This window comes from Ochlerotatus camptorhynchus, unplaced genomic scaffold (assembly GCF_037179485.1).
Source record: "Ochlerotatus camptorhynchus isolate MF236.1 unplaced genomic scaffold, CSIRO-AGI_Acam_v1.1 ptg000077l, whole genome shotgun sequence".
Lineage (NCBI taxonomy): Eukaryota > Metazoa > Arthropoda > Insecta > Diptera > Culicidae > Ochlerotatus > Ochlerotatus camptorhynchus.
The window spans coordinates 6,075,043-6,101,854 of NW_027040567.1; the positions used below are offsets into that span (position 1 = coordinate 6,075,043).

Sequence of the window (26,812 nt, forward strand, 5' to 3'; positions counted from 1 at the left end):
GTGACCTTGACGTACTTATTAACCGTTGCCCAATAGCCGACCCTCGGGTAGTATACATATATGTTAAAACAAAAACACCATAAAACAAACCCCTTTCCGATCGAGTACCACACACTTGAGAAGCTCGAAAAACAAATTTCAATCTTCAAGTTGCCAAATCGTTCGACGAAACGAAAAAAAAAAGAGAAGCAAAGATCAACTCCACATACCTCCCCGAGCTTGGTCGGTCAGTGCCAGTGACTCAGTGGTGCAACTGTTTACTTTCCGAGAATGTCTTCCCCATCATTATCTTCATCATCATCATCATCGTCGTCGTCCAGTGCTTACCTGAAAGCAGAAAAGAGACAGAGTAATGATAATACGAGCAAATCAAAATTTTTGCGTAGGGTTTTTTTTTAATTTGTATTGAGAGGGGGTGGAAGGGAAACACAAATCTTAAAGTTAAAACTAATAAAGATCATTAAAGCTAATTTCTGCCTGAGCACCTATTGGTGGTGCAATTGGCAGTAGCGGTGGCAACGGTCATGTGTGTTGCTGTTGTTGTTGTTGTTGTTGTTGGCGAACGTCAGCGGTTGGAGGGGACGCCAGCCTTTCCAGCGTTGGGGTCCTAATTAAGTCTAATTGCTTAATTAATTAATTTCAAGTGTGCATTGAGTAGCCGTGAGATTTTCGTTTGTTTTTGGCGTGGCACCTCAACAGGTTCGAAGTGTATGGATTTTCGAATGGTGTGTTTATTTCCTCCAGTTGCTTTTTTTCCTTGGTGGAGTGTATTTGTAAGCTCTTGGGATTTCCAACAGCTGGATGTTTGCATAATCAAGTTTGGATAAATGTTGATACGGCTAAGCACGAGTCAAGGAGAACATCTGCAGTAGAGGATGCAAATTTTAGAGCATCTGCGGATGTGAGTCAGCTTTTTTGTCATAAGCAGCGGTGGTTCCTGACCATAGGAACCGATGATTTTAAAGCTCTTGACGTTCTATAAGATATATAGCCTAACTAGTACACTTAGTTCTTTGTATTCAAGAAGGATAAAGTTCAACTGTGGTAATGTAATTTAGTTGCATACGCAGAACCGGGTAAAACCTTTGAGTCAATGTTGAATTCAGCTTCATTTTATAGATTTCAGCACTGTTCAATGCAATGATTATAACAGTGAACAATCCATAAACCCTTCAGCTGAACGGAAATGTCTCCCTCAACGGGAAACTTTTCCACTCGTATTCCTCATGTACAAGTCATTGTGGCCTATCTCGTTTCATCGTAAGACACGCACAAATTTATACCAGTCTCTTCTGCACCGTGTCCACACATACACAATTCATTGCGCAATACCTGATCCTTCCCCATCCCTCGCCCGGGTACAACACGCCACAAAGAATGGGAAAAGAATTTTATTGCGCCAACAACACTTGTCGATAATCGATTGAGATGATACTCTCCGCACTCCGTCGATGCCGTTTGTTGTATCGAATCACAGCGTGAAGTCCCATCGTTCCGGGATATTTATCCAACTCCAAGTCGTCACCCTCATCGAGTGGAGCCCAACCAGCGCACAATAATCAACAACCAACAAGATTCGATGATTATTCATTCCGACTCGCTCCGCTCGCTTCGTGCTTTATTGGTTACATCAGCCGGTGCCTGTGTGTACACGAAATCTAGAACTAACATTTATCATCCATTTCGATACCGTTCCAGTGCTTGTACGATTCGTAGACGTACCTCTTAGTTTAGTACATTGGTCATGGGGAGTTGATTTATTCAGCGAGTTTGATTAGATGAAGTGAGCAGAAAAATGTTCTTGTTGTGTCTTTTTGTCCCAGATCTTCCAGGTGGAGCAGTTCGCGGATTCGAAAATAAGTGCCTTTCGCATTTCGAATGGCTACGTAATCAATTAACCTTGCATGGGGGATGAGACGCGGGGCGCAAATGTGCTCCGAAGGAAATTAATTTTCCAATCGAGTTCATTACCCAAATCGAAGAAATTACCGAACGGGTCCTAACGGGAATGGGACTCCACCAACGCTGCAGCACCGATCAGCGGTGGTGACCTACCATTTCAGCCAGCATCTCTGCGATTGTTGGCTTGTTTTACGTTTGTCATATTTTCAGATGAGTCATGGTCGAAGATGGCGCGGCGGGCTTGCCCTTGCTTGTTGCAAGAGCGCTGCGCTGATCGAGAAGATTACGTAAAACAAAGAACTACGGACACTCATTGTGGGTCATTGGGGCAGGACCGGAAACCACGCGGATTCCAGGGTCGAATGATGTACATTAGCTTGGGCTAGTGCTCGCGAATGGTCAGTGATCGATTTTGCGATCTTTGTGTGCCCTACTTTGTATTCACGGTGGATGCAAGGATTCAACTGGTTCGATGAGTAATAAACAAGGTGATTCATTCTAATCGGGTGGCTGACGCTTTGAATACTAATGCCACTGACTGACGCAACGTGATGATCGTTGGGGAAAGAAGCAACCGTTGATCTAACCTCATTGGGAATGATCATTCGTCGTATTGACTTAGGTTTTATTAAATCCACATATGTATGGATCGTAAATCACTGCGAGGCATTTAGCAGTCATAAAATTGGACTAATTTACATAAAAATAAATCGACGCTTTGGATCAACATTTCTGTTGGGGAATGAAATGTGAATTTTTATCTGGTCTATATTGAAATCATCATTTACATGACTATTTCAAAACCAGGAGATGCTTGGGATATCACTCACGCAGGTTACTTGTTATGATCATTAAAACATAGTGTAATCGTGAAAGTTGTTAAATATTACTCCTGATTGATTTCACATGTATGGCACATGGTAAAACATATAATATGGGGCTGTTGAGAAACCACGTGAACAGGTTTTGAAATATTTTAGCTTAGTGTAAGCAATGCCCATTAACAACCAGAAATTGTGATAAGCTATCGGCACTTAGCAAAGCGCTCTAGATATTTAGGAGACGACGGAGTAACACGGTCACCCAAAGCTTAAAGTAAAATGTAACCAAGTATAAAATTTCTGCGATAATTTTAGTGATTATTGAACTTTAGAGTACTTTCCCTAATTACGTAGATTTTCAGAAAATGTCCTTTGTATTTGATGATGTTTTATCACGAATAAAAAAACATACTCAATAATGAAAGAAAAAAATCATGCGAGGTAAGGTTGGCCACCCCTAAAGGTAAGACGGTCACATGGAATATATCATGATCCTGGCATATAAAACGATACTGTCTTCGGCAAAATTAAACAGTAGGTCAAAGTGAATAGAGAACAGCAATATAGAATTTTCTCACTACGTGGCGCTAATGTGCAAGTCAATTTCCTGTATAAAATTTATCGTAAGATCCTTACTATTTAGAATATTTCCGTCTTCGGGAAAGTTGTTCAATGTCTTAAAATGTGTGCGTTAGCTAGTTCAGAATTCTCTCACTACGTGACAATAGTCTACCGTATACGCGATAATGTTTGCACGATCGTACAAATAAGGTTCCCGTTTCACCTGTGCATACAATGCCTTGGTTTTCTTTGCATGCACGTAACCTTACAGCTTATACCGTTGTAGGCAGTGTATAAAAGAAAACGATTTACTTAGTTTGATAGTTGCACCATGACGAAGTGGCAGCGTATTTGTGATTTGTCCCACGCGCAAATGTCACAAAAAGACATTTCAATCGCCGTGGGAGTGTCCCGGTGTACCGTCAAAAGGGTTTTAGACTGAGAAAAGAAAGGACAACTATCCACAAAGGTGGCCACAGGTCGTCCGAGGTCAACTCGGGCTCCGAGGGTTATCGCTACTATCAAAAGAAAGATTCGGGTGAATCCAGTGCGGAAAAAACTCACATGATTACCAACCCCATCCGGGAGCTATGAGTCGAACGATGCAAGAAAATTTTGAACTTCCTTAAGCGAAAAAATCCGGTTATCCTGTTCACCGACGGTATATTAATTCTCTTCCGGTAAAAGACGTGGCCGACGAGCACAAGAACGTGTATCTGCCCAAGCATCCTGCTAGCGATATGGTGTTTGGATTGGTGGCTTCCCATGGCAAAAAAAAAGGACCCGGTGTTCATCCCAGAAGGTCACCAGGTCAACTCGGAGGTCTACATCAAGATGGGGCTCCGTGCCACACCTCGAACCGCACTCAGAAGTGGTTGCAGGAACATTTTCCTTTCTGGGCGAAGAATATGTGGCCGCCATCCAGCTCCGATCTTAATCCGTTGGATTACTCAATATGGCGCGTCATGAAGGCCAAGGCCTGTTCGAAACGCCACCCGAGTATAGCAAGCCTCAGACAAACATTGACCCGTACCTGGAGATAAATTGATCCAGACTACATTATTAGAACTTGTCGTGTGGAGGCCGTAATTGCAGCGAGTGGAAACTCGACCGATGATTAACATAGTTTAAGACTCTAAAAAAACATCCCCCATTTGAATAAATTAAAAAAACTTTATAACGAAATTTCTGAGAATTTTTTGAATTTTGACATTGCTTAGTGGTGCAAACATTATCACGCATACGGTACGTGAGGGACTTCATGTAGATGTCCTGACTTCGTAATGGTTAGGATTTCAAGATACAGTCATATTCCTATAGTACGGTTAATAGGGACCGCACAATGGGAACCGGCATTAACGAATACACGCAGCATATAGGATTATGGCAAATTGGGGTCAAACACTTATTGTAGGGTAATTTGAAGAGATAACTTCCTGGTGTCTTTTGAAAAGTTATTAACAAGATGAATGACCACATTTTAGGAAAATTTTGCATTCGGGAAGTCACAAGAGTGGTCCTCCGGACGACCCAGAACATCCGTAAAAGTGGTCCATTCATGAAACTGATCCTAGAGCTCCGTGTTTTTTTTTTTTTAGAAACCGCTCATAGACGTCTTGTTACAACTAATGTGTAGTAAAAACCGAAATGTGGACTCTGGGGACTACAGGATGGACCTCTGGAAGATCCGGAACATCGACAAAAATGCTCCATTCATGACACTGATCCTAGAGCTCCGTGGTTTTTCGAAACCACTCATAGACGTCGTACTAGCATGAATTCAGAGTTGTGACCGGAATATGGACGCTGGGGACTACGTGATGGACCTCTAGAAGATCTGGAACATTCTTAAAAATGGCAAATGATCCCAGAGCCCGGTGGTTTTATTTTTAAAACCACTCATTAACGTTTTATCAAAATGAATTCGGTATTGTTATTGGTATATGTACCCTAGGGACCACATAATGATCGACCGAAAGATCCGGAACATCCGTAAAAGTGATCAATTAATTGAACTCCATGTTTTTTTTCGGCACCACTCATAGCCTTCTTTTCAAAATTAATTCGTAAGTACTTTATCGGTCAATCCAGGTTATCCGGACAAAAGGTATGGAAAAGTGGGCATCAAGCGGCTACTTTCTACCAGAGCTGTGGCGCCACCAAAGAGCTGGGAACCGGCTTTGTAGTGCTGGGTAAGATGCGCCAACGCGTGATTGGTTGGCAGCCGATCAACGCGAGGATGTGCAAGTTGAGGATTAAGGGCCGTTTCTTCAACTACAGCATCATCAACGTGCACTGCCCACACGAAGGGAGACCCGACGACGAGAAAGAAGCGTTCTATGCGCAGTTGGAGCAGGTGTACGACGGCTGTTCGCAACGGGACGTCAAAATCGTCATCGGCGACATGAACTTTGCCGCCTCTCGAGGTATGGTAGTTCGAAGTACCTTTTTCCCCCGCAAGGATATCCACAAAGCCACCTGGAGATCACCTGACCAACACACAGAAAACCAAATCGATCACGTTCTAATCGACGGGAAATTCTTCTCCGACATTAACAACGTCCGCACGTACCGCAGTGCGAACATAGATTCGGACCACTACCTAGTTGCAGTATGCATGCGCTCAAAACTCTCGACGGTGCATAACACACGTCGAAGTCGAACGCCACGACCCAACATTGAGCAACTACGGGACACCGGAGTTGCCCAGGACTACGCGCAGCAGCTGGAAGTTGCACTACCCACGGAAGAGCAGCTTGGTGCAGCTTCTCTTGAAGATGGCTGGAGGGACATCCGTTCAGCCATAGGTAGTACTGCTGCAGCGGCACTAGGTACTGCAATCCCGGACCGAAAAAATGACTGGTTTGACGGCGAATGCAAACTGTTAGTAGAGGAGAAGAATGCAGCACGGGCGAAAATGCTGCAACACCGCACGAGATTGAATGTGGAGCGATACAGACAAGCGCGGAACAGACAAAACTCGGTTTTCCGAAGAAAGAAGCGTCAGCAGGAAGACCGAGATCGCGAGGCGATGGAAAATCTGTACCGCGTAAACGACACACGGAAGTTCTACGAGAAGTTAAATAGTTCGCGCACAGGCTACGTGCCGCAAGCCGATTAGATCGGTCGGCTGAAGAACAACAAAGCAACTGGTGTAGATCAACTACCAAGTGAGCTATTGAAATACGGTGGTGAAGCACTGGCTAGAGCGCTGCACTGGGTAATTGCCAAGATTTGGGAGGAGGAGATAATACCGGAGGAGTGGATGGAAGGTGTCGTATGCCCAATCTACAAAAAGGGCGACAAGTTGGATTGCTGCAACTACCGCGCGATCACACTGCTGAGCACCGCCTACAAGGTACTCTCCCAAATTCTATGCCGCCGTCTGTCACCATATGCAAGAGAGTTCGTGGGGCAATACCAGGCGGGATTTATGGGTGCCCGCGCTACCACGGACCAAATTTTCGCGATTCGGCAGGTTCTGCAGAAATGCCGCGAATACAACGTGCCCACACATCATTTGTTCATCGATTTCAAATCCGCATACGACACAATCGATCGAGATCAGCTATGGCAGATTATGCACGAGTACGGATTTCCGGATAAACTGACGTGATTGGTCAAGGCGACGATGGATCGAGTGATGTGCGTTGTTCGAGTATCGGGGACACTCTCGAGTCCCTTTGAATCTCGAAGGGGGTTACGGCAGGGTGATGGACTTTCGTGTCTGCTGTTCAACATCGCGTTAGAAGGTGTGATCAGAAGAGCTGGGATAGACACGAGTGGCACGATATTCAGGAAGTCCATCCAGCTCCTTGGTTTCGCCGATGACATTGACATCATGGCACGGAACTTTGAGATGATGGCGGAAACATACATCAGACTGAAGGCTGAAGCTAGACGGATTGGACTTGCCATCAACGCATCAAAGACAAAATACATGAAAGCAAGAGGTTCTAGGGAAGACAATGTCAGCCTCCCACCCCGAGTTCAGATTGACGGTGACGAAATCGAGGTGGTCGATGAGTTCGTGTATTTGGGCTCACTGGTGACCGCCGAAAATGATACCAGCAGAGAAATTCAAAGACGTATGGCAGGGAATCGTGCCTACTTTGGACTCCGGAGGACGCTCCGGTCGAATAAAATTCGCCGCCGCACGAAGTTGACTGTCTACAAGACGCTGATTAGACCGGTGGTCCTCTACGGCCACGATACCTGGACTATGCTCGTGGAGGACCAACGCGCCCTTGGTGTTTTCGAACGGAAGGTGTTGCGTAGATGGATGACGGAACGTGGAGGAGGCGAATGAACCACGAATTGCACCAGCTGCTGGGAGAACCATCCATCGTCCACATTGCAAAAATTGGGCGACTACGGTGGGCTGGGCACGTCGTAAGAATTCCGCACGACGACCCAGTGAAAATGGTTCTAAAAAGCGACCCAACAGGAACAAGAAGAAGAGGCGCGCAGCGGGCAAGGTGGATCGACCAAGTAGAAGGTGACCTGCGGACCCTTCGCAGACTACGAGGCTGGCGAACTGTGGCCATGGATCGAGTAGAGTGGAGACGACTTCTTCGGACAGCAGCGGACAACAAGGCCTTAGCCTGATTGGTAAGGTAAGTAAGATTATCCGGAGAACCAGGATATGGCCACTTTACCCCAAAATTTAAATTCTTTATTAAATTCGTTTTGATCTCATGATTCTGAGCAAACATAGAAAAAATCGCAAGGTTCTAGGACATTTTTTATAATGTGGCCACTTTATCGGTTTTTTTGGATCCTCCTTTAGGCCAGTAGAGTTTCCCTGAGGGTGTATGTCTTTACACCATATATTCTTTGTAATATAAATTTCCAGTAATAAACGTTAAGTAAAGTGTAAAATTATCGGGAAATCGGGCTGATCCCGGCTCTCTATCTCGGTATTAAAAAGTCTCCGACCAATCGATTCAGCAGAGTTTTTCCTTGAGAATATGTATAACATGTTGACTGAAACCGTTTGGCAGCCGAGATATTCAATTTAGTCGTGGTTTTGTCAATTTTTGCCCACTGTGCACCGGTAGATTCGGAACATCCGTAAACTCCATGGTTTTTCTAAAACTACTCATAAACGTTTTATCAGAATGAATTCGGAGACGTGATTGGAATATGGATCCTGGAGACCAAGTAATGGTCGACCGAAAGATCAGGAGTACCCGTAAAAGTGGTCAATTCATGAAACTAATCCTATAGCTCCGTGGATTTTTCGAAACCACTCATAGACGTCTTTTCGGAATAAATTCGGAGTTGTGACCGGAATATTAACCCTGAGGACCACGGGATGGTATTCCAGACGATCCGAAACATCGTTAAAAGTGATCAATTCATGAAACTGATCCTAGAGCTCCTCGTTTTTTTCGAAACCACTCTTAAACGTTTTACAAGAATGAATACGAGGTTGTGATAGAAACATGGACGCTGTGGACTACGGGATGGTCTTCTAGAAGATTCGGAACATCCGTACAAGTGGTAAACTTTTTAAATTGGTCCTCAAGTTCCACTTTTTTTTTTCGAAACCAGGCATAGGCGTCTTATTAGAATGAATTCAAAGTTGTGATCGGAATATAGGAAAAGGCTTTTTTCTTGTTTATTGTTATGGTCACTTTAAAACTCTTGCATCATTCGTGACTTGCCCGGGGCTGATATTTGAATAAGTAACTTTGGCGTGAGAGGTATGGATGCTAACCACTACGCCAAGATAGTGGTAAGGCCTCTCACCTCAAAGGGCTTGGGTTCAATCCCAATCAGCACCGCCGGGATGTTCTGAGGCATAAAATCTCTGATCAAGCCTTGCTTCGGAAGGGAAGTAAAGCCGTTGGTCCCCGTTCTATGAGTTTTGCTGGATCAATAGGTAGGATCCAGGTGTGAGAGCTGTCTCTGTGGCGTTGGTAGCATTGGTACTCAGTGCGGAAAACAAGATCGATGGAAAAGCAAATCATGGAAAAAAATGTGTATGGGAAATTCTTTTCTACAGAATATAGAATAGAGGTGAAAATTCAGGCGCTGTATGATTTTTTTAATGGATCATAAAAATAATACTTAGAAGTCCAGTATGAAGGTCAGAAAGCAAATGAATCATCAGAGAAAATTTGACAGAGGAACTTCAGAGAACGCTCAACAAATTTAAATAAAAAATTAGAGAACCTCAAACCTCTCTGACGTCGAAGGAAATAAGTTCGAAGGACAAAAGGTCAAAGAGACAAAAGGTCGTACGGTGTCTCTGGTAGGATAACATTATTATAAAAAAAAAAACAGTATCGCTGAAACACACACCAATCGAAATATTAGGTGCCCCTTGAGACTAGTATCACAATATTTTATCATGGGTTCATTTTCCAAACATCCCGAAGTTATTTTTTAATAAAACAACAAAATTACAATGATTTTCACAGTTGAATTTTAAGTTTTTTTTTTAAATTCTTAAGATTCTTAACAATCCATCTTTTAACTATTAATTTTCCAAATACCATGAATGTTGTTGTGATTTTATGGTAATCCACAAAAACGTCCAATGTTTTGACAGTAAATATCATGGTTAAAATGGCAATGAAAATCATTGTATTTTTATTGGATTTTTATACGGGATGACTTCGATGGTCGACAGAATTATTTTTTTGACGTGATGTACACTCAAACATACAAAAAAAAAAAAAATATAAAACATTTCCATACAAGTCTCAAATAAAAGAAATTACCCTAAGCTTTCGTTTGGTGGGTGTTTCTTTTTTTTTTTTTTTGTTTATTAATTTATTTGATAAGGCTCAACCGAATTAACTTTACAGAGCCGAGGATTCTTGGTCACTATATACAATACATCTTAAAAATATAGTCAAAAGGTACAACACAATAAACACTTTATCTTCCGCTATCCAAAAAGCTTCTTCCATCAGAACTGGAGCCGCATCCAGTAGTTTCATTGTATGGCAAATTGCTGTACGCCAACGAGGGTCAGAGCGCGTCCATTGCAGCAATGGACGCAAAACGTGGTCAGCACTCACACACTCATCACGAAACGGTTGCTTTCCAAAGTCGACGACGCATCGACCGAAAGAACTGCTGATGAAGAACAATGAGGAGGACCACACAATGGTTGCTGCCGAGAAAACAGACGATCGTGTGGCACACATCGAGAGTGGTCTGCTTCTGTCGACAGCCGAGTGAACACTGAGGTGGGTGTTTCAGCGATACTGAAATTTTTTTCAAATAAGTTTTTCTTCCAGAAGCACCGTGGTCGAATTGAACTAAGAGGGACAAAAGGTCGAACGGACAAAAGGTCAAATTAAACTTAAACAGACAAAAGGTGGAACACAAAACGTCGAATAGACAATAGGTTGAAATGGACAAAACGTCGGAATGAATTAAAGGTCAAAGTGGACAAAATGTCTAAATGGACAAAACGTCGGAATGAACAAAAAGTGGAATGGACAAAAGTTTTAAATTTACAAAAAGTCAAAATTGATAAAATAGTCAAATTGTTGGAGGATAAAATGGGCGCCTAACTCTCAAATATGTTTGCTTGGTTTATGAGCAGTTCTTTGGAAAATTAAAATATCAAATAGTACGTCTCGGCAATTTGAGAGACTGCCATTCTCTAAAATATGCTCTTCCTTTAAATCCTGTGCAGTTCTTTGGGAGAATTTGCTTATTGTTTTATTAAAGTTGTTTTAAACTCTAAACGAAAACAATATTTTGTCTCTCTAAGTTCAATTTGATCTTTTTTTCCATTCCATTCCATTCGACCTTTCGTCTATTCGACTTTTTTCCATTCGACCTTTTGTCCATTTAACATTTTTTCCATTCGACCTTTTGTTCTTAGACCTTTTTTCCTTCGACCTTATGTTTCTTTTTGAGAAATTTCCAAGAAACTTTGTTTACCTCTTAACATAGAACTTCCAGACAAGTCGGAAATGTATTCCGTGGCAAATTAAATGAACCTTCCAGGGGAAGCTGGCAGAATTTGTCGGGAGATAAATATTCAAGAAAGTCAGTCAAAAGTAACTTGCAGAGAAAGCTTAGAAAACACTTCCAAAAGTAGTAGTTGGAGAAAGTCAGAAGTGGCATCCAGGATAAATCCAAAAAATCTTTGACGTTATGTTTAGTATTACTTCTGCGTCAAGTCAGTTCTGCGTGAAGTTACATAGTTGAAGATGCTGATTTCAAATAACAGACTAAAGTGGTATTTTTTATACGATAGATGAAGAGGAGATGAAAGTATAGAATTGATAGTTCTGTTTAGAGTACGGCAGTGTGAAAATTGCATATAGAGAGTAGATAGCGAGCTAGGACAACTCTTAGGAAGGTACAAATCGGTTGTATCATCTCGCTTTACCAAACTCCTCCTTTGGACAGGGATGGTGAGGGGTGCACCCCCCCCCCCCACCACTGGCAAAAAGAGATGAACGCCGACCGCTTAAGTACCAACGGTGTGTTTGAAACAGTTCTACCGATTTTTACCGCACTTCTGTTGTTATACCAAAAAATCCTCCAGTGGCAGTCAAAAGCGTCCTCCGGAGGAAGTCCTCTGGAATACACACAGATGATGTCGGAAAAAAATTTCGTTGGAAACCAGAAGCAGTATTCCTGGGAAAAGTCAGGCACAACAGTAGTGAGGACTTCTCGCTGAAACCAGCTTACCTCCAACTGATTTTAAAATCAAGCAAGCCATTAGGAAGACTCTCAGATCAAGAAAAGTCTCAGACTTTTTCCTATAAGATACAGTTTAAATTTCATATAAGTCTGTTAATTTTGGACTTAACTGACCACTGGCAGATGCAACATTGTTGAACTATAGGCTCTGCTATCTTATCACGAGCATGGAGGGAACTATATTTACATTATGACCATGCATTTCTTAAATCTCAGCATGCATGATCCACTCCTTGGATTAAAACATGGATCCAAACAAGAATCTGAATATTTCACAAATTAGATTGAAACATGTATCACTTCAAGAAACATGCTTGAGTCATTTCAAGTGACCATTTAAAATCAAAGAGCCACTGTTTTGACAACATTAACATATTGAAAGGTTTTCGTTCAAAGAACATTCCCTTATCAGGAGGGTGAAGTTGTGCTATAGGTAGAAGCAAAATAACGCAAAAACGGTGTTGTGTTAACTGCCTAAATCACATATCAGTCCCATATGGATTTTCGTCAATTTTGAGATAACAACGCTAACGACTGTCAATTGACGTATACTTTCATTACTTTGATGATAAAAAAAAATGTGAAAACAACATGAAGTCAATTTGTCCAATCAAGGAAATTCATCGCATATCAGTCGCATCCTGAAATTCAATCGCACAGAGGTCTAGGTGCAGTTCTACTTTTTGAATTGCCATGTTTTTCGCTGATATAAGAAAACATACAAGCTTTATAACAACTGAGTAGACCTTGAAAAAAATATCGATAAATTAATAATATTTTTTTCAACAAAATTACATAGACATTGCACTTTTTAACTTCAAAACACGCAGCAAACAAACTATAACCCTTAAATGCGAGTTCGTATCGTTGCTCCCGTTGTTGACTAACGCGTTAGTGCAATCCCATGACGCAGAATTCAGTAAATAATCCATCCAAAAACCTACTCGTGTGTATAAACTACTACACTACCGTCCTTCTTACTAAATTATATGGCATACTATTACCAAAACTGAGTAATCATATCCAAGCGTGCCGCTCGTTCCCATACGATCCACTTAGAGATTGCCAAGCAGCGGTTGTCAGTGACCTGTTTTCATCGGAAAATCCTTCGCTGTATAATAAAAGCTTCCCGATAAAAACATCGATACGCAACGTCATCTCCATATCAAAGCCAGTATCAAAACCAAACACAGACTTTACCACTTGAAAGCCCGAAGGTCAACATGAAAATTGGCACTTATCTGACATCTCCTTCTAATCGGTCCCTCTATTTATTCGGAAACTGCAAAAAAAAAAAAGTGCTTTTCTCTATGGGAAGCAACTGGAAAGTTCGTCCATGTCAGATAATTGTAGCATCAGGCGTTACTTTCCTCGCCATGTGTTACCAGCCAGTTCCACGTCTTTTCTTCAAAACCTCATTCAATGTATGCCTATTTTCAATTTTTCTTACACAAATGTCTCACGCGCAAGACTTGCCTGAACTTTAATTATATTAAATTGTAATTTAAACACCATCTACCGTATGCGTGATAATGTTTGCACCATTGAGCAATTTCAAAATTAAAAAAATTCTCAAAAATTTCGTTTTCGAGTTTTTTATTTATTTATTCAAAGGGGGGATGTTTCTCAGAGTCTTAAACTATGTTAACCATCGATCGAGTTTCCAATTGCTGCAATTACGGCCTCCACACGCTTCCGGAATGCACGGCAGGTTCTAATAATGTAGTCTGGATCCATTTCTCTCCAGGTACGGGTCAATGTTTGTCTGAGGCTTGCTGTACTCGGGTGGCGTTTAGAACAGGCCTTGGCCTTCATGACGCGCCATATTGAGTAATACAGCGGATTAAGATCGGGACTGGATGGCAGCCACATATCCTTCGCCCAGAACGGAAGATGTTCCTGCAACCACTTCTGAGTGCGGTTCGAGGTGTGGCATGGAGCCCCATCTTGTTGAAATACAACATTTGGCTTCGGACCGTACTGTTCTTTGATCCACGGAAGAACATACTTACTTAAAATCCCGATGTAGACCTCCGAGTTGACCTTGTCGCCTTCTGGAATGAACACCGGGTCATTTTTTTTTGCCATCGGAAGCCACCAATCCAAACACCATAACGCTAGCAGGATGCTTGGTCAGATACACGTTCTTGTGCTCGTCAGCCACGTCTCTTACCGGAAGAGAACTAATATACCGGTTGGTTCTGGAATTTGATACGGGATCGACGGTAAACATGCTCTCGTCGGTGATCTAGTCAGGATTACCGGATTTTTTTTCGCTTAAGGAAGTTCAAGATTTTCTTGCATCGTTCGACTCGTAGCGGTTGGTAATCATGTGAGTTTTTTCCGTGCCCTCGACTTCGCCCCGCAATCTTCCTTTACGATCTTCCGTGCCGTAAAATCACTGATCGCGTGTTCCTTTGCCATTTTCCTTATTGAACGCACTGGATTCACCCGAATCTTCCTTTTGATAGCAGCGATAACCCTCGGAACCCGAGTTGAAATCGGACGACCTGTGGCCACCTTCGCGGATAGTTATCCTTTCTTTTCTCGGTCTAAAACCCTTTTGACGGTCCACCGAGACACTACCACGGCGATTGAAATGTCTTTTTGCGACATTTGCGCATGGGACAAATCATGAATACGCTGCCACTTCTTCATGGTGCAACTGTCAAACTAAGTAAATCATTTTCTTTTATACACAGCCTACTACGGTATGAGCTATAGGTTACGTGCATGCAAAGAAAACCAAGGCATTGTATGCACAGGTGAAACGGGAACCTTATTTGTACGATCGTGCAAACATCATGCAAATATATTATTTCAAATCAAATACTCTTCAAAATCACCCCATAAAAGAGGATGAATAATTTCTTCAAACTTCCACTTGGCATGGTTGTCAGTCCTCTTCCTTAAAAATTTCGAGAACTCTAGGGCCAAAAAATTAAGAAAATTATGTGGCCTGGAATAATTTTGATATTTTGAACATTTAATGTAAATGCAAAGTCATAAACAACATTAAATTCTTCTGTATCGTTAATAACATTTTGTGAGCATAGAAATAGATATTTTTTTTAAATCCGTTCATGGCAATTTTTTTATTCCAGAGTGCAAAGAATGGACAAAGAAAATAATTCAAGATTTGCCACATGATTTTTCTCGATATTTGAACGAATACTTAAGCTACCAAGCTTTAAAAATTTTCAAAATCATGGTTATTCTAAAGCATGAATAATTTTCAGGATTTTTTTTTAAATCTAAGGCTTTGAAAACTTTCAAGATCACTAAGTAAAAAAGCCACTATGTTGGGATTATATTTTTTCTAAACCTCAGAAGATTTTTGATGAATTTGTCTGTGACTGTTTCGTGATCGCAGACAAGGGAAAAAACAGTAAATTGTTTAATCTGGTCTGGATAAATTTAGCAGATGTCGAACTTGAACGTTGGAGTTTAAAAAAAATCAAAATTTGAAATTAATGATTCCATGAAGATCAAATTGACAGTTCTGGTCTGTTCACAACTCTTCTTGTAGGACTTTACACGCTGATTTTAAATTAATCTTTTTAACTCAAATTAGTTACTAAATCAAGCTGTTATTTGATGTAATTTGTTTAAGGCAAATCAATAACTCTCAACAGCGGCGCCGGTGGTGTAGTGGTAAACGTGATTACTTCTCACCCCAGCAGGTCTGGGTTCAATCCCAGTTGGCACCACCGGGATGTTCTGAGGCATAACATCTCTGATCACGCCTTCCTTCGGAAGGGAAGTAAAGCCGTTGGTCCCCGGCTCATGAGTTGATGGGTCGATAGGTAGGGTCCAGGTGTGGGAGCTGCCTCTCTGGCGTCGGTAGCATTGGTGCTCAGCACGGAAAACAAGATCGACGGAAAACAAATCAAAGGAAAAAAAATTTACTCTCAACATTATTGGTCGAAAAAAAGTGACTTCAGTGGCAAAACTTCAAGAAATAGTGACTTTAATAACTTTTTTTTTGAAAAATGTGACCAAAAAAGTGACTTGCTACCAGACCTGAGTTAGTTTTCCAAGTCTGAGCTATGGAAAGTAAGAGAATGTCTGTCGGAAAAATGAAGCTAGAAAGTGAGACATTTGAATGAGTCTGAGATTCTAAAGTTATGTCCAAAGTTTTGAAGATTCATAGTTGCAGATGCTAATTTAAAATAACAGGCTAAAGTGGTAATTTTTATACAATAGATGAGGAGATTAAAGTATAGAGTTGATAGTTCCGTTAGAGTACGGCAGTGTGAAAATTGTATATAGAGAGTAGAAAGCGAGCAAGGACAACTTGTTAGGAAGGTACAATTCGGTTTGATCATCTCTCTTTACCAAAACTCCCCCATTGGAGAGGGATGGTGAGGGGTACCCCCTTCCACCACCACTGGCAAAAAGAGACGATCACCGCCTGGCTCATGTACAGACGATGTGTTTGAAACAGTTATATCGATTGTACCGCACTCAAGTTGTTATCTGAAGGAAGGCATCCAGTCGTAGGTTTGGAAATTGCAGCTATTGTTACCTCTAACACGGTATGTGCTTCTGGGAAACGGCAAGGGTAGGTGCTGCTACTGTACCTTACAACCAATGAGAGTAATTGATGGTAAGCTCCCATCTAGAGTTATGTACTTAAACTATTTTTTTTGTTGTATTACTTCTGCGTGAAGTTAACGATTTACATAGCTGAAGATGCTAATTTTAAATAACATACTAAAGTGATAATTTATTTTAGACGATAGATGAGGAGATGAAAGTATGGAGTTGATAGTTCTGTTAGAGTGCGGAAGTGTGAAAATTGTATATAAGTAGAGAGTAGAAAGCGAGCAAGGACAACTTTTTAGGAAGGTACAAATCGGTTTGATCATCTCTCTTTACCAAACTCCCCCGTTGGAGAGGGATAGTGAGGGATATCCCTCCCAGCCACCACTGGCAAAGAATTGTTTGTAAAATTACAAATCCGAGAATCCTGATATTATGTCAGTGATATCCAATGAACGATTTGCTAAAAGCTGATGTATCAAATAAAGGATTTCTGATTTTCATCATATTCTGCCCACTTTGTGATAGGGGATACTCCAAATAACTAAAATAGGCAAATTTTTGGCCAACTTTGGAGTGGATATATGGTCCGATTTTTATTTTTTCCAAAAGCATTCAACTGCAAAACTGATACAGTTTACACGAACATAACCATGGTCACCAGATACCTTTGTTAAATTTGTGATGTGATTTTCTATGGGATGTCGTTAAAAAAACGAGATTTTTAGTAAATACAAAAAAGAAGAACAATTATCAAAGCGAATGATATGCCAAGACCTAAAATTGCCCTATAATCAATGGATATATGGCCATTAGACTGATGCAAAATTTGACTTTTTCGCTCCACAGTGCTTAAATGGTTTCAAATTGGGTCGTGATTAGCCTCCAAAAGTTACAACTGATTTGGTTAGAAACAGACTTCGCACAAACCATTTGAAGTTTACATGTAAATTACTATGGAAAATCTCAACTTTTTGTTCATTGCCTTCTACTCTTTTTCCATATTGAGCTGCAAGACAGCTCGATAGCTATTCTTATATATTTTCTCAGCTACAACTTTGCTGAAGATCGTTTCTATGTAAAGCGAGACAGGAAATATTTATTAATTATTTAAGAGATTGGTAAACTTATGACATGATCAAGCAGCTGCTCTTTAGGCAACACTGTGTTTTGCAGTGTGACATAGTAGCCATAACTTTTGTGTCCTATTCAACGCCCCAGAAACACCAATGTTGCCTGCTGAGCAGTTGATTGAGCATGATCATAAGACATCAGTGCATTGAACCATTAATAACTTTCGATCCTTGCATTTAAGCAAACTTGTAGCTGAGAAAATTTCCTACAAGTAAAGTTGAAAGTTTTTGAAGCAGACCGATATGGTGAATTATTAGATAGACATGAACATAATCTTGGTTTATCATAGTAATTCCCATACAAACTTCAAATGGTTTGTGCCATCTCAGTTTCTCACCAAATGGGTTCAAATTTTGAGAGGTTAGTCAGGATCCGATTTGGAATCGTTTAAGTATTGTGGAGCGAAAATTTCAAAATTTGCATCACTCTAATGGCCATTTCCCTGGAATCGGTTCTGATGGAGGGTTCTGAATGCGGTCAGATCTTTTAATCACCCAAAACATGCCGTGGGAAAGCTCTTTCTTCATGATACATGTGGTTTTTAACCGTCAATTATCCCACCAATGATCGATTTGTTGATTTTAAGTGTAATTTGATAAGTCATATTTACTCAAATCTTTTTCTACACGATTTTTTTCGCCAATATTTTCAATTGTTTGATCTCAATTGCGACCAAATTCAAGCCAACTTATTAAAGAAAAAATCACAAAGAAATCAAAAATCGGGTGGTATTAAAATGATGTACATATCCTGCATGATGGCAAAATAATAAAAAAAAACCAAAATCGCGTATAAACAGATTTGAGTGTAATGGCTAAAATCAGATATTGGCCACTTCCTGAAGACATTTTTTACCAATTCCTCCGGAATTATATAAGCGATCCGGATGAAATCAAATAGCGATTGTTGCATTGAAGTTGGTCCACTTATCTCCAAGAAAAGTGACAGCTCAACCCTTGAGGCTTTGGATTGCATGACTGATTTTTGGTGTGAAAGTGTAGCTGTCCAGTCCGGTGTTTCAAAAAATATAAGAACAAGATTTCGTAAAAATATATTCCTACACAAACATTACATCCAAGATTGATTAATCTCACTGTTACTTATTGCTTATTTTGATGAGTAAGATTTGAGTTCAAAATTCTGCAATGATCACCTTTGATATAGTTCAGAGAAATTTAACATCTGGTGGATCAATTCATATAAAACAAATCGTGGACAAAATACTCATTGCTGCAGCATGGGATGCATGGTTTTCACAGTCACACTTCAATAGCAATCACCGCGAAGATCACTTCCAGGCAATCCGTGTACAACAGCCATCAATTGTATCGGCATGACCGGAAATTTTTCGTTAGAAAGTAAAAACTCAATTGCTCACCAAACTCTCCGATCTCCGATGCCATCTCTTGCTCTGTTTGTCCTCAACAAACAACATACATTTTCCTCCTCGGTCCTCAGCTTGCCATCATCTCCGGACGAGAGCTAAATCGTGATCGAAATTAACGTAATTATCTCATATTTTTATATTAAATAATTCAAAAACTGCTCTTGGCATCGTTATTGCTCTGTCAATTGTGTGGCTATTTTTCACCCTCAACTTCCCTGGCTTTGTGCAGCTGTCTATCGTTTTGTTCAAATATCTTGAATGACTTCAACCACTTTGTTCTACAACATCCCGATCGCGATCGGTGGTTTTACTTTGAATTGATGAATGCTGCTTTGTGCACTACTGGCTAGCGATCGACTCCACGACTTTGTCGATACGTCAATAAATTTTGCTGCTTTTTCGAAGGGGGCCCGCTTTTTATTTTCTCTGAATCGCGATGTAGTAAAATTACCGCACTCTGCCAGATTCGCGGATTCATGCTTGGCAAGGATCGTAACCCTCCATACACAAAGTAGGTGAACCTGTCGTATGGGAGGCGACTCCCATTACACGGGGAAACATTTAAGAGCAACACGATTTAGGATGATTGCATTCGATTTGGTTCAACAACAGACATGAACTTACGGCAGCCGGCAAATTGGTCGGGCGTGGTGACCTATGGGGTGACAGTGACAAATTGTGCACCAGATTACGACCGGAGAAACCAACAACGGCGGCCTCTGCTGACTTACTGTTGCCCTGGCTGTTTGCCCCTATGCAGTAAGTAGTGCAAGGCGTGAACTTTCCAAATGTCGCATACGGCACGCGCGAGAGTCAATTGGATTATCGCACAGTCTGCTGCTGTAGTTGTAGACCTACCTCACGATATTTAATTTGAACCCCCTTATGGGTGTGGGTTGAGCCTGTGAAATCATATTTAAACGAATTTATCTGATTATGATTTGTTTGTTGTATTTAGCTGATGACATTTTGGTGCTTATCCTTTCATGGCATTTTCACTTCAATAAATTTACATCGCTCGTTTAATGTCAGAAATTTTATCGGGAACATTAAGCTCAAGCCAAAACCAACAAGTTTTCCGATTTAAATATCCCTTCAAGTGAATCACGAATTGCTCCCGCTTCGCCGGACAATCCGTCATCCCGTCAAAGTAGATCGACCATTTCAGTGGGTGCCCTCGAACAAGCAACCCGCTTCTTTAAAAAAAAAGCTGACAACCGACATCAACAGTGTTGCATACGGTTGCTGTTGTTCCAAGCTGCCCCGGAGCACGGATTTCTACCTCTGTGCTCAGTGGTGGTAGTCAGCAATTTTAATGAGAGAACCACCAAATCAAATCCCCGCCGATCGTGGCATATGGTGGCGTTCCACAAACGGAGGAAGCCTGGATCCCTCGCCGGCCTCGGTAACAGCCAAAACAAATAAATATGATAATTAATTCACGATTTGTAGAGCAGGCGCTTTGAGAGATTCAATTACGGCAATGGCCTGGGGAAAGTGTTGCGATAATTTCTCCACGGATTGGGGCTGCTGCCATAGAACTGGCAGGAGAATTGGGTAGGTATGTTATTTTTTTTATGTTATTCGTGTAGGTCTGGTGCATTCAAAGTGGCGGCCGTTGCTTCTGTTTTGTTGCCCTGAAGGGTAATAAATTATGGTGAAATAATGATAAAATGATATTGAAAGCATGGTTCGTGCATTTTGCACCGGGGATAATGAGGAAGTACGGTGACTTATTGGAAAGTAAAGTTATAGTTATTTGACTGAATTCGATGACCCGGGTACAGATTGCCATGTTTTGTTTCACAGGGTGGTTTGCATGGAGGATGTTCTAATGCCAACTTTCAGATAGACATTGACATCAGTCTTGATGACAACTGGGGGTGTTTTTATTCCACTGAGGAATTTGTGATATTTTTCAAAGAGATACATCGATTTTTCAACTGTATACGTTTAGTGTACAGATCTATTTTTGTTACTTTCAGAATCAGCATTTCTTACTATTTAAGAGGTACTCATACATGGGGCCTCCTTTAGCTCAGTTGGTAAAGGCGCAGCTACAAAGCAAGACCATGCTGGAGGTGGCTGGGTTCAATTCCCTGTCCGGTCTAGGAATTTTTCGGGTTGGAAAATTTCTCGACTTCCCTGGGCATAGAAGTATGATTGGACTTGCCACACAATTATACCAATGCAAAAATGGTACAGGCATAGAAAGCTCTCAATTAATAAATGTGGAAGTGCATCTAGAACACTAAGTTGAGAGCACGCAATAAGCTAATATGCGATATGCAATAAGCTTGAAATGCGAAGAAGAAGAAGAAGAAGAAGTCATACATGAAAAATAACATCAAAATTACAGAACTAAAACAATGTTATGTAAGTTGTTTCGATTCGACATAATTTGAATTCCAACAAACGTTGAGAGCTCCTTGTTTGACAACTGGGCTTTGAATTTTTTTTTCTTGATTTGTTTTCCGTCAATCTTGTTCTCCATACTGAGTACCAATGATACCGACGCCAGGGAAGTAGCTCCCACACCTGGACCCTACCTATCGACCCATAATCTCATGGACCGAGGATCAACGACTTTACTTCCCTGATTAGAGATGTTATGCCTCAGAAAATCCAGACGGCACCGACTGGGATTGAACCCAGGCCCTTTGCAGTGAGAGGCACTGGATTTGGATTTTGGATTTTGCATACGATCCTTTCGGCTCTGCCAGTCTTGAAAACAACAAAAACGGATTTTGCTTCTTTTATGTTCTGCTGTTTTTAGACTACTTGAGCCGAAAACATCGTAAGTATTGGTAGTTTTTTAACGCGATTTTTCACGGTTCATATCCCCCATTTTTAAACTTTATTAAGGAGATTTGTAGCCACTAGCTCGTTGATCTCCAAATAGAAAACGGAGGCATCAGAAGGAGGACCCCGAAATACATTGCTTTTTATTTAGAAACCTGGCTGTTCGTAGTGCAGCCATTCAATATGACCACTTTTTACAAACTAAGACGCACTGATGTAAAATACTAAGCAAACAAACTACGATACAGAAAATTAATTATGGAAGAACAAGTTGGCCTCCTTTGAAAAATTTAATAGAGCTGCAGATGCTGGGGTTTCATCCCCAAGCAGTTCTCGGATACTCGATGTCAGGCCGTAGGAGTTTCTCGGGTTTTGGGTAGCTGCACAGAATGTGTTCCACTGTTGATCGCAAGTCGCATATGACGCAGGTTTTACGCAAGGGAGCTCCTCCGAAATTGTAATGAATTTTTGAATGCCCGATCCGGAGTCTTGATAAAACTCGCTGCTCTCGCAGGTTCCTGAGGTCCGTCCATGCCCTGGTTGTGCCTTTGATTTTTCGTATGAACAGCGTTCTGTTGCAGAACCACTCGGCCTCCCATGTCTGCTCGGATGGTCTGCTTGATCCAGCGCTGGATGTCCTGCAGGTGTACTTATTTTACAAACCTGAGCTTCGATGGTCCAGGTTTTGTTCCCTGGTACACCGCAATGTCCAGGAATCCAGTTGTACACCGTGCTTGGTGGGGCTTGTTTTATCGTGGCTTCAATCCACGCTAGGGCCTGAACTACGCTATACGAATCCGTTAATACCAGTATCGGTTTGTTAGCTGGTGTCGTGGCGGCGTGGAAAATCACGGCGGCTTCAGCGGAGAAAACCGAGCATTGTGGCGGAATGCTGTTGCTGATAGTGATGCCCTCTCCAGATATCCCGATGCCGACACTTTTCCTGGATCGTGATCCATCCATGTAACGATGTGTATAGTTACCGTATTTTGCTCCGAGGAGCTCAGCTACCGATCTACGTAATACTGTTGAGTTGTCGCCTGCCCTGAAACGGTCCTTAATCCAGCTGTCTGTTTTTGTTCTTGAGAAGATCCAACTTTTCCTTGGCCACTGGGGGAGCTCGACGTCAGCGGCCGTGTGGAGAACTTTGTTCCCCTTGTCGAGGAGAGAGATCCTTACGTTACTGAATGTTTTGGCAGAGAAGGCAGCGGCTTTAGTAGCAATGGCTGCGTTAAGACGAAGTAGAAGCGGAAAGAAGTGCTCTAAGGCTCAAAAGATCTAAAAAAAAAAGGCGTGCCAGGTGATCTTGTTGGTCATCTAAGCATCTTACAATACTTCCAAAGAGGACCAGTGATGAGTATGAATGGAGACTGGATGAAACCAGAGGACAACTATGAAATTCCCTTCAACGTATGTGAAATGGCACGTTCGGATTGGGAAACTGGTGGTCCTAACGTTCGTAAAGGCTCAATCATATTTTTCACAGATGGCTCAAAAATTGGAATACGAACAGGTGCAGGAATCTTTGGCCCCGGGACAAATAGTTCAGTTGCGATGGGACATTTTCCAACAGTGTTTCAAGCGGAAATTGTAGCCATACTTGAATGTGTACATGTTTGCCTGAGAAGGAAATACAGATGTGCAAATATTTGTATTTTTTTCTGATATTCAAGCAGCGCTGAAAGCACTGAGTGCTTACAAATGTACTTCAAAGGTCGTCTGGGAATGTATTCTCTCGCTTCGGCAACTGTGTCAACGGTACTCAGTAAACTTATATTGGGTACCAGCACACTGTGGCATTGAAGGGAATGAATGGGCAGACGACCTAGAAATGTTAGGTTCCAATTCACAGTTTTTTTTGCCCAGAACCATACTGTGAAATATCATACTGTACGGTAAAAATGGAACTCAAATGCTGGGAAGAGCAAAGGGTGATGGCCAATTGGACGACTGTCACAAGCTGCAACCAGTCGAAAAGATTTATAACTCCTTATATAACATACACCAAAAAGCCAGTTAATAGTAGTTGCAGATTTGAAGTTTTTCACCCAATTACATTAGATGCACTTAGAGTTATTTGTTTTTTGTTATTTGTAGATAATGTTAATGCTAGAGTTATTCATGATTGCTTTCATGTCTTTGGCCACATCTTGCTGGACCTAGTGGTTCCTATTCAAAAAGTTGCTGGAACGATTAAAGCCGAAGAGTTTCGTCCCATCAACATGTTGCATACTTTGGAGAAAATCTTAGAACTTGTTGTTAAAGGCCAGCTGTTGGAGTATTTGAATAGCAACTCTTTGTTGATACCAGAACAATCGGGATATCGGGAAGGGCATTCTTGTGAAACTGCATTGAATTTGGTGTTAGCAAAGTGGAAAGACAACTTGGAGCGTAAAGATACGATTGTTGCTGTTTTTTTTTGGATCTGAAACGTGCTTTTGAAACAATTTCTAGGCCCTTACTGTTAAGTACAATCAAGCGCTTTGGAATTACGAGTACTGCATATAAATGGTTTGAAAGCTATTTGTCTGACAGAACTCAACGGACTGTTTTTAATGATTCTGTTTCCAGTCCCGTGGGGAACAACCTTGGAGTGCCCCAGGGAAGTGCATTAGGGCCCTTTTTATTTATTATGTATATTAATAACTTGCGACGTGTTTTACGGTTTTGCGACATTAATCTTTTTGCAGATGATACTGTGTTATTCATTGCAGCTAAGGATTTAGAAGTTGCCGTCTCACACTTGAATGAAGATTTGCAGTATCTAAGTAGATGGTTGAAGTGTAAGCAGTTAAAATTGAATACAAGTAAAAATTTATGGTGATTTCGAGGAATCGATTTTATGAGAACGTCTCTGTTGTAATTGATGATGAGACTATTGATCGCGTTCGGGAGATTAAATATCTTGGCGTGATTATTGATGACAAACTTAAGTTCAACTCTCACATTGACAATGTTATCAAGAAAATTGCCAAGAAGTATGGAATTCTATGTCGATTGAAAAACGATTTAACTATTGCCAGTAAAATACAGCTATGCAAATCAATCATCTCTCCTCATCTAGACTTTTGCCCATCCATTTTATTTCTGGCCAATGCAACACAAATATCGAGATTACAGCGCTTGCAGAATAAAAAAATGCGTTTGATTTTGAGATGTAATAGATTCACTTCCTCAACTTTGATGTTAGACGCCTTACAATGGTTGCCGGTGAAGCAAAGAATTGTATATTTGACTATGGTGTTCATTTTTAAAGTAGTTAACGGTTTGCTGCCTCAATATTTGTGTGATCGAATTGAAAGAGGAAGTGACTATCATAGATATAATACTAGAAACGCGGATGAAATAAGAACACCACATGTTTTGACTTGTGCTTCACAGAATTCATTATTTTTTAAAGGAATAAATGTTTTCAATTCGATGCCTGGACACATTAAACGTTCAACAACATTAGCAGAATTTAAGAGACATTGCATTTCACACGTTAAAACTGTCTTTTGAACGGTTATCCAGTGATTTTATTTTTATTAATTGACAAATTATGTATCTTGACGAAGTTATTTTTAACGGATTATTTTGTATGGATAGCTGTTATAACGACTTTTTAATAATTATTGTAGCACTGCAAAAACTATTTTGTTCGCCACGATGGTGATGATGGATTTTTGATATATGATTTAATAGTAGCAGTAAAAAAAATAGTAGTCTACAAAGGTTTGAGCCTCGCGCGCGTATTACGGATATAGAGGACTGAATTTAACATTTGATAAAAAAAAATGCAATTTTGATGCTTATTTGGAAGATACCTTGAGTTAGTAGTAAGTTTTCTGGCAAATGTTGGGGGTTCGTGAGCATTCCTGACATTGCTGACAATTATGATAGCATCAGATTGCGGGGTTGCTAGTGTAATAGGATGCTTTGTTGATTGTTCATTAACTCTTGATTGCTTGTAATACTTATGAATATTTTAGGTGGACAAAAAGGCGAACTAAGAGGTGGACGCCTGAGCTTTTCCACATTTATATTGCTGTTAAGCAACTGTAAACTCTAGAGGGAATTTATATCTGTAACTGAAACCAGTTCGATTTTGTTTGCCAACCTTGTTAAAATGTCATATTTAATTATCTTAAAGATAAATCGTCCAGCTCAAACCTTTGTAGGGGTAAGAGGTGGGACCATAATCATCATCATCTTAGAGCTCAACAAAATAGCTCTTAGTATATTCACTGGCCTAGCAACTGGGTACTGTCCTAGTAGATATCACATGAAGAACATTGGTCGGGTTCCGAGTGATATCTGTCGTTTCTGTAATTTGGAACGTGAAACCTCGGAACATCTGCTCTGCAGTTGTGGTGCATTACACAAACGTAGATCTATATTTCTTGAAATTTTAGCTTACAACCTAGTGAAATTTGGTGTACAAATCCTGGAAAGGTAGTTTATAAGCCGTCCACTCGTTGAATAGTGATCGGTTTGAATGATAGAAACAGCAAATAGGGGTAACTCAAAAGTTAAAATAATGGACGCAATGGTTTTACTCCTCTCTCCAACAACAAAAAAGACGATGCCGGAAAGATACAATTCCAGCCTCCACACACGCAGCATCAGTTGGGGTGGAGGGCAGGAGACCAGATACTGTTCTTATATAGGTGTTGTAGACCGGAGCTAGAACTTCCCGTAGGCGATGCAGGGGATTTCAGTTCCGTAAAAGAGCCTACTGTCAATGACGCCACGAACTACTGTAAAGCAGATATCACGGTTGTTGGAGCGATGGGAACGAGAGATGGTCCTGATGTGGTTACCTCTGCTGCGACATTCCTTCTTCACTTGCTGAAAGTGTGGCACAAAGGATAGTGTGCGGCCTATCGTCAGCAAACGGACGGTTTTTTTGGTCGGTACTGTCTGACCGTGAACCGTGATCGGAGTACCGCAGACCCGGTGGAGAGACGAACAGAACTGACGGATTTTCTAGCAGATA

The 26,812-nt window shown here is 41.0% G+C and overlaps 1 protein-coding gene across 1 annotated transcript in view; it reads right to left on the reverse strand.

Moving 5' to 3' along the window:
• Nucleotides 1-241: 241 nt before the first annotated feature.
• LOC135697643 (uncharacterized) overlaps nt 242-26,812 on the reverse strand; it is a 338,903-nt gene continuing 312,332 nt past the window's right edge. The window contains exon 7 of the mRNA XM_065217424.1: nt 242-327. Coding sequence (XP_065073496.1) covers nt 242-327 — 86 coding nt within the window. The remainder of the gene's footprint in view (nt 328-26,812) is intronic.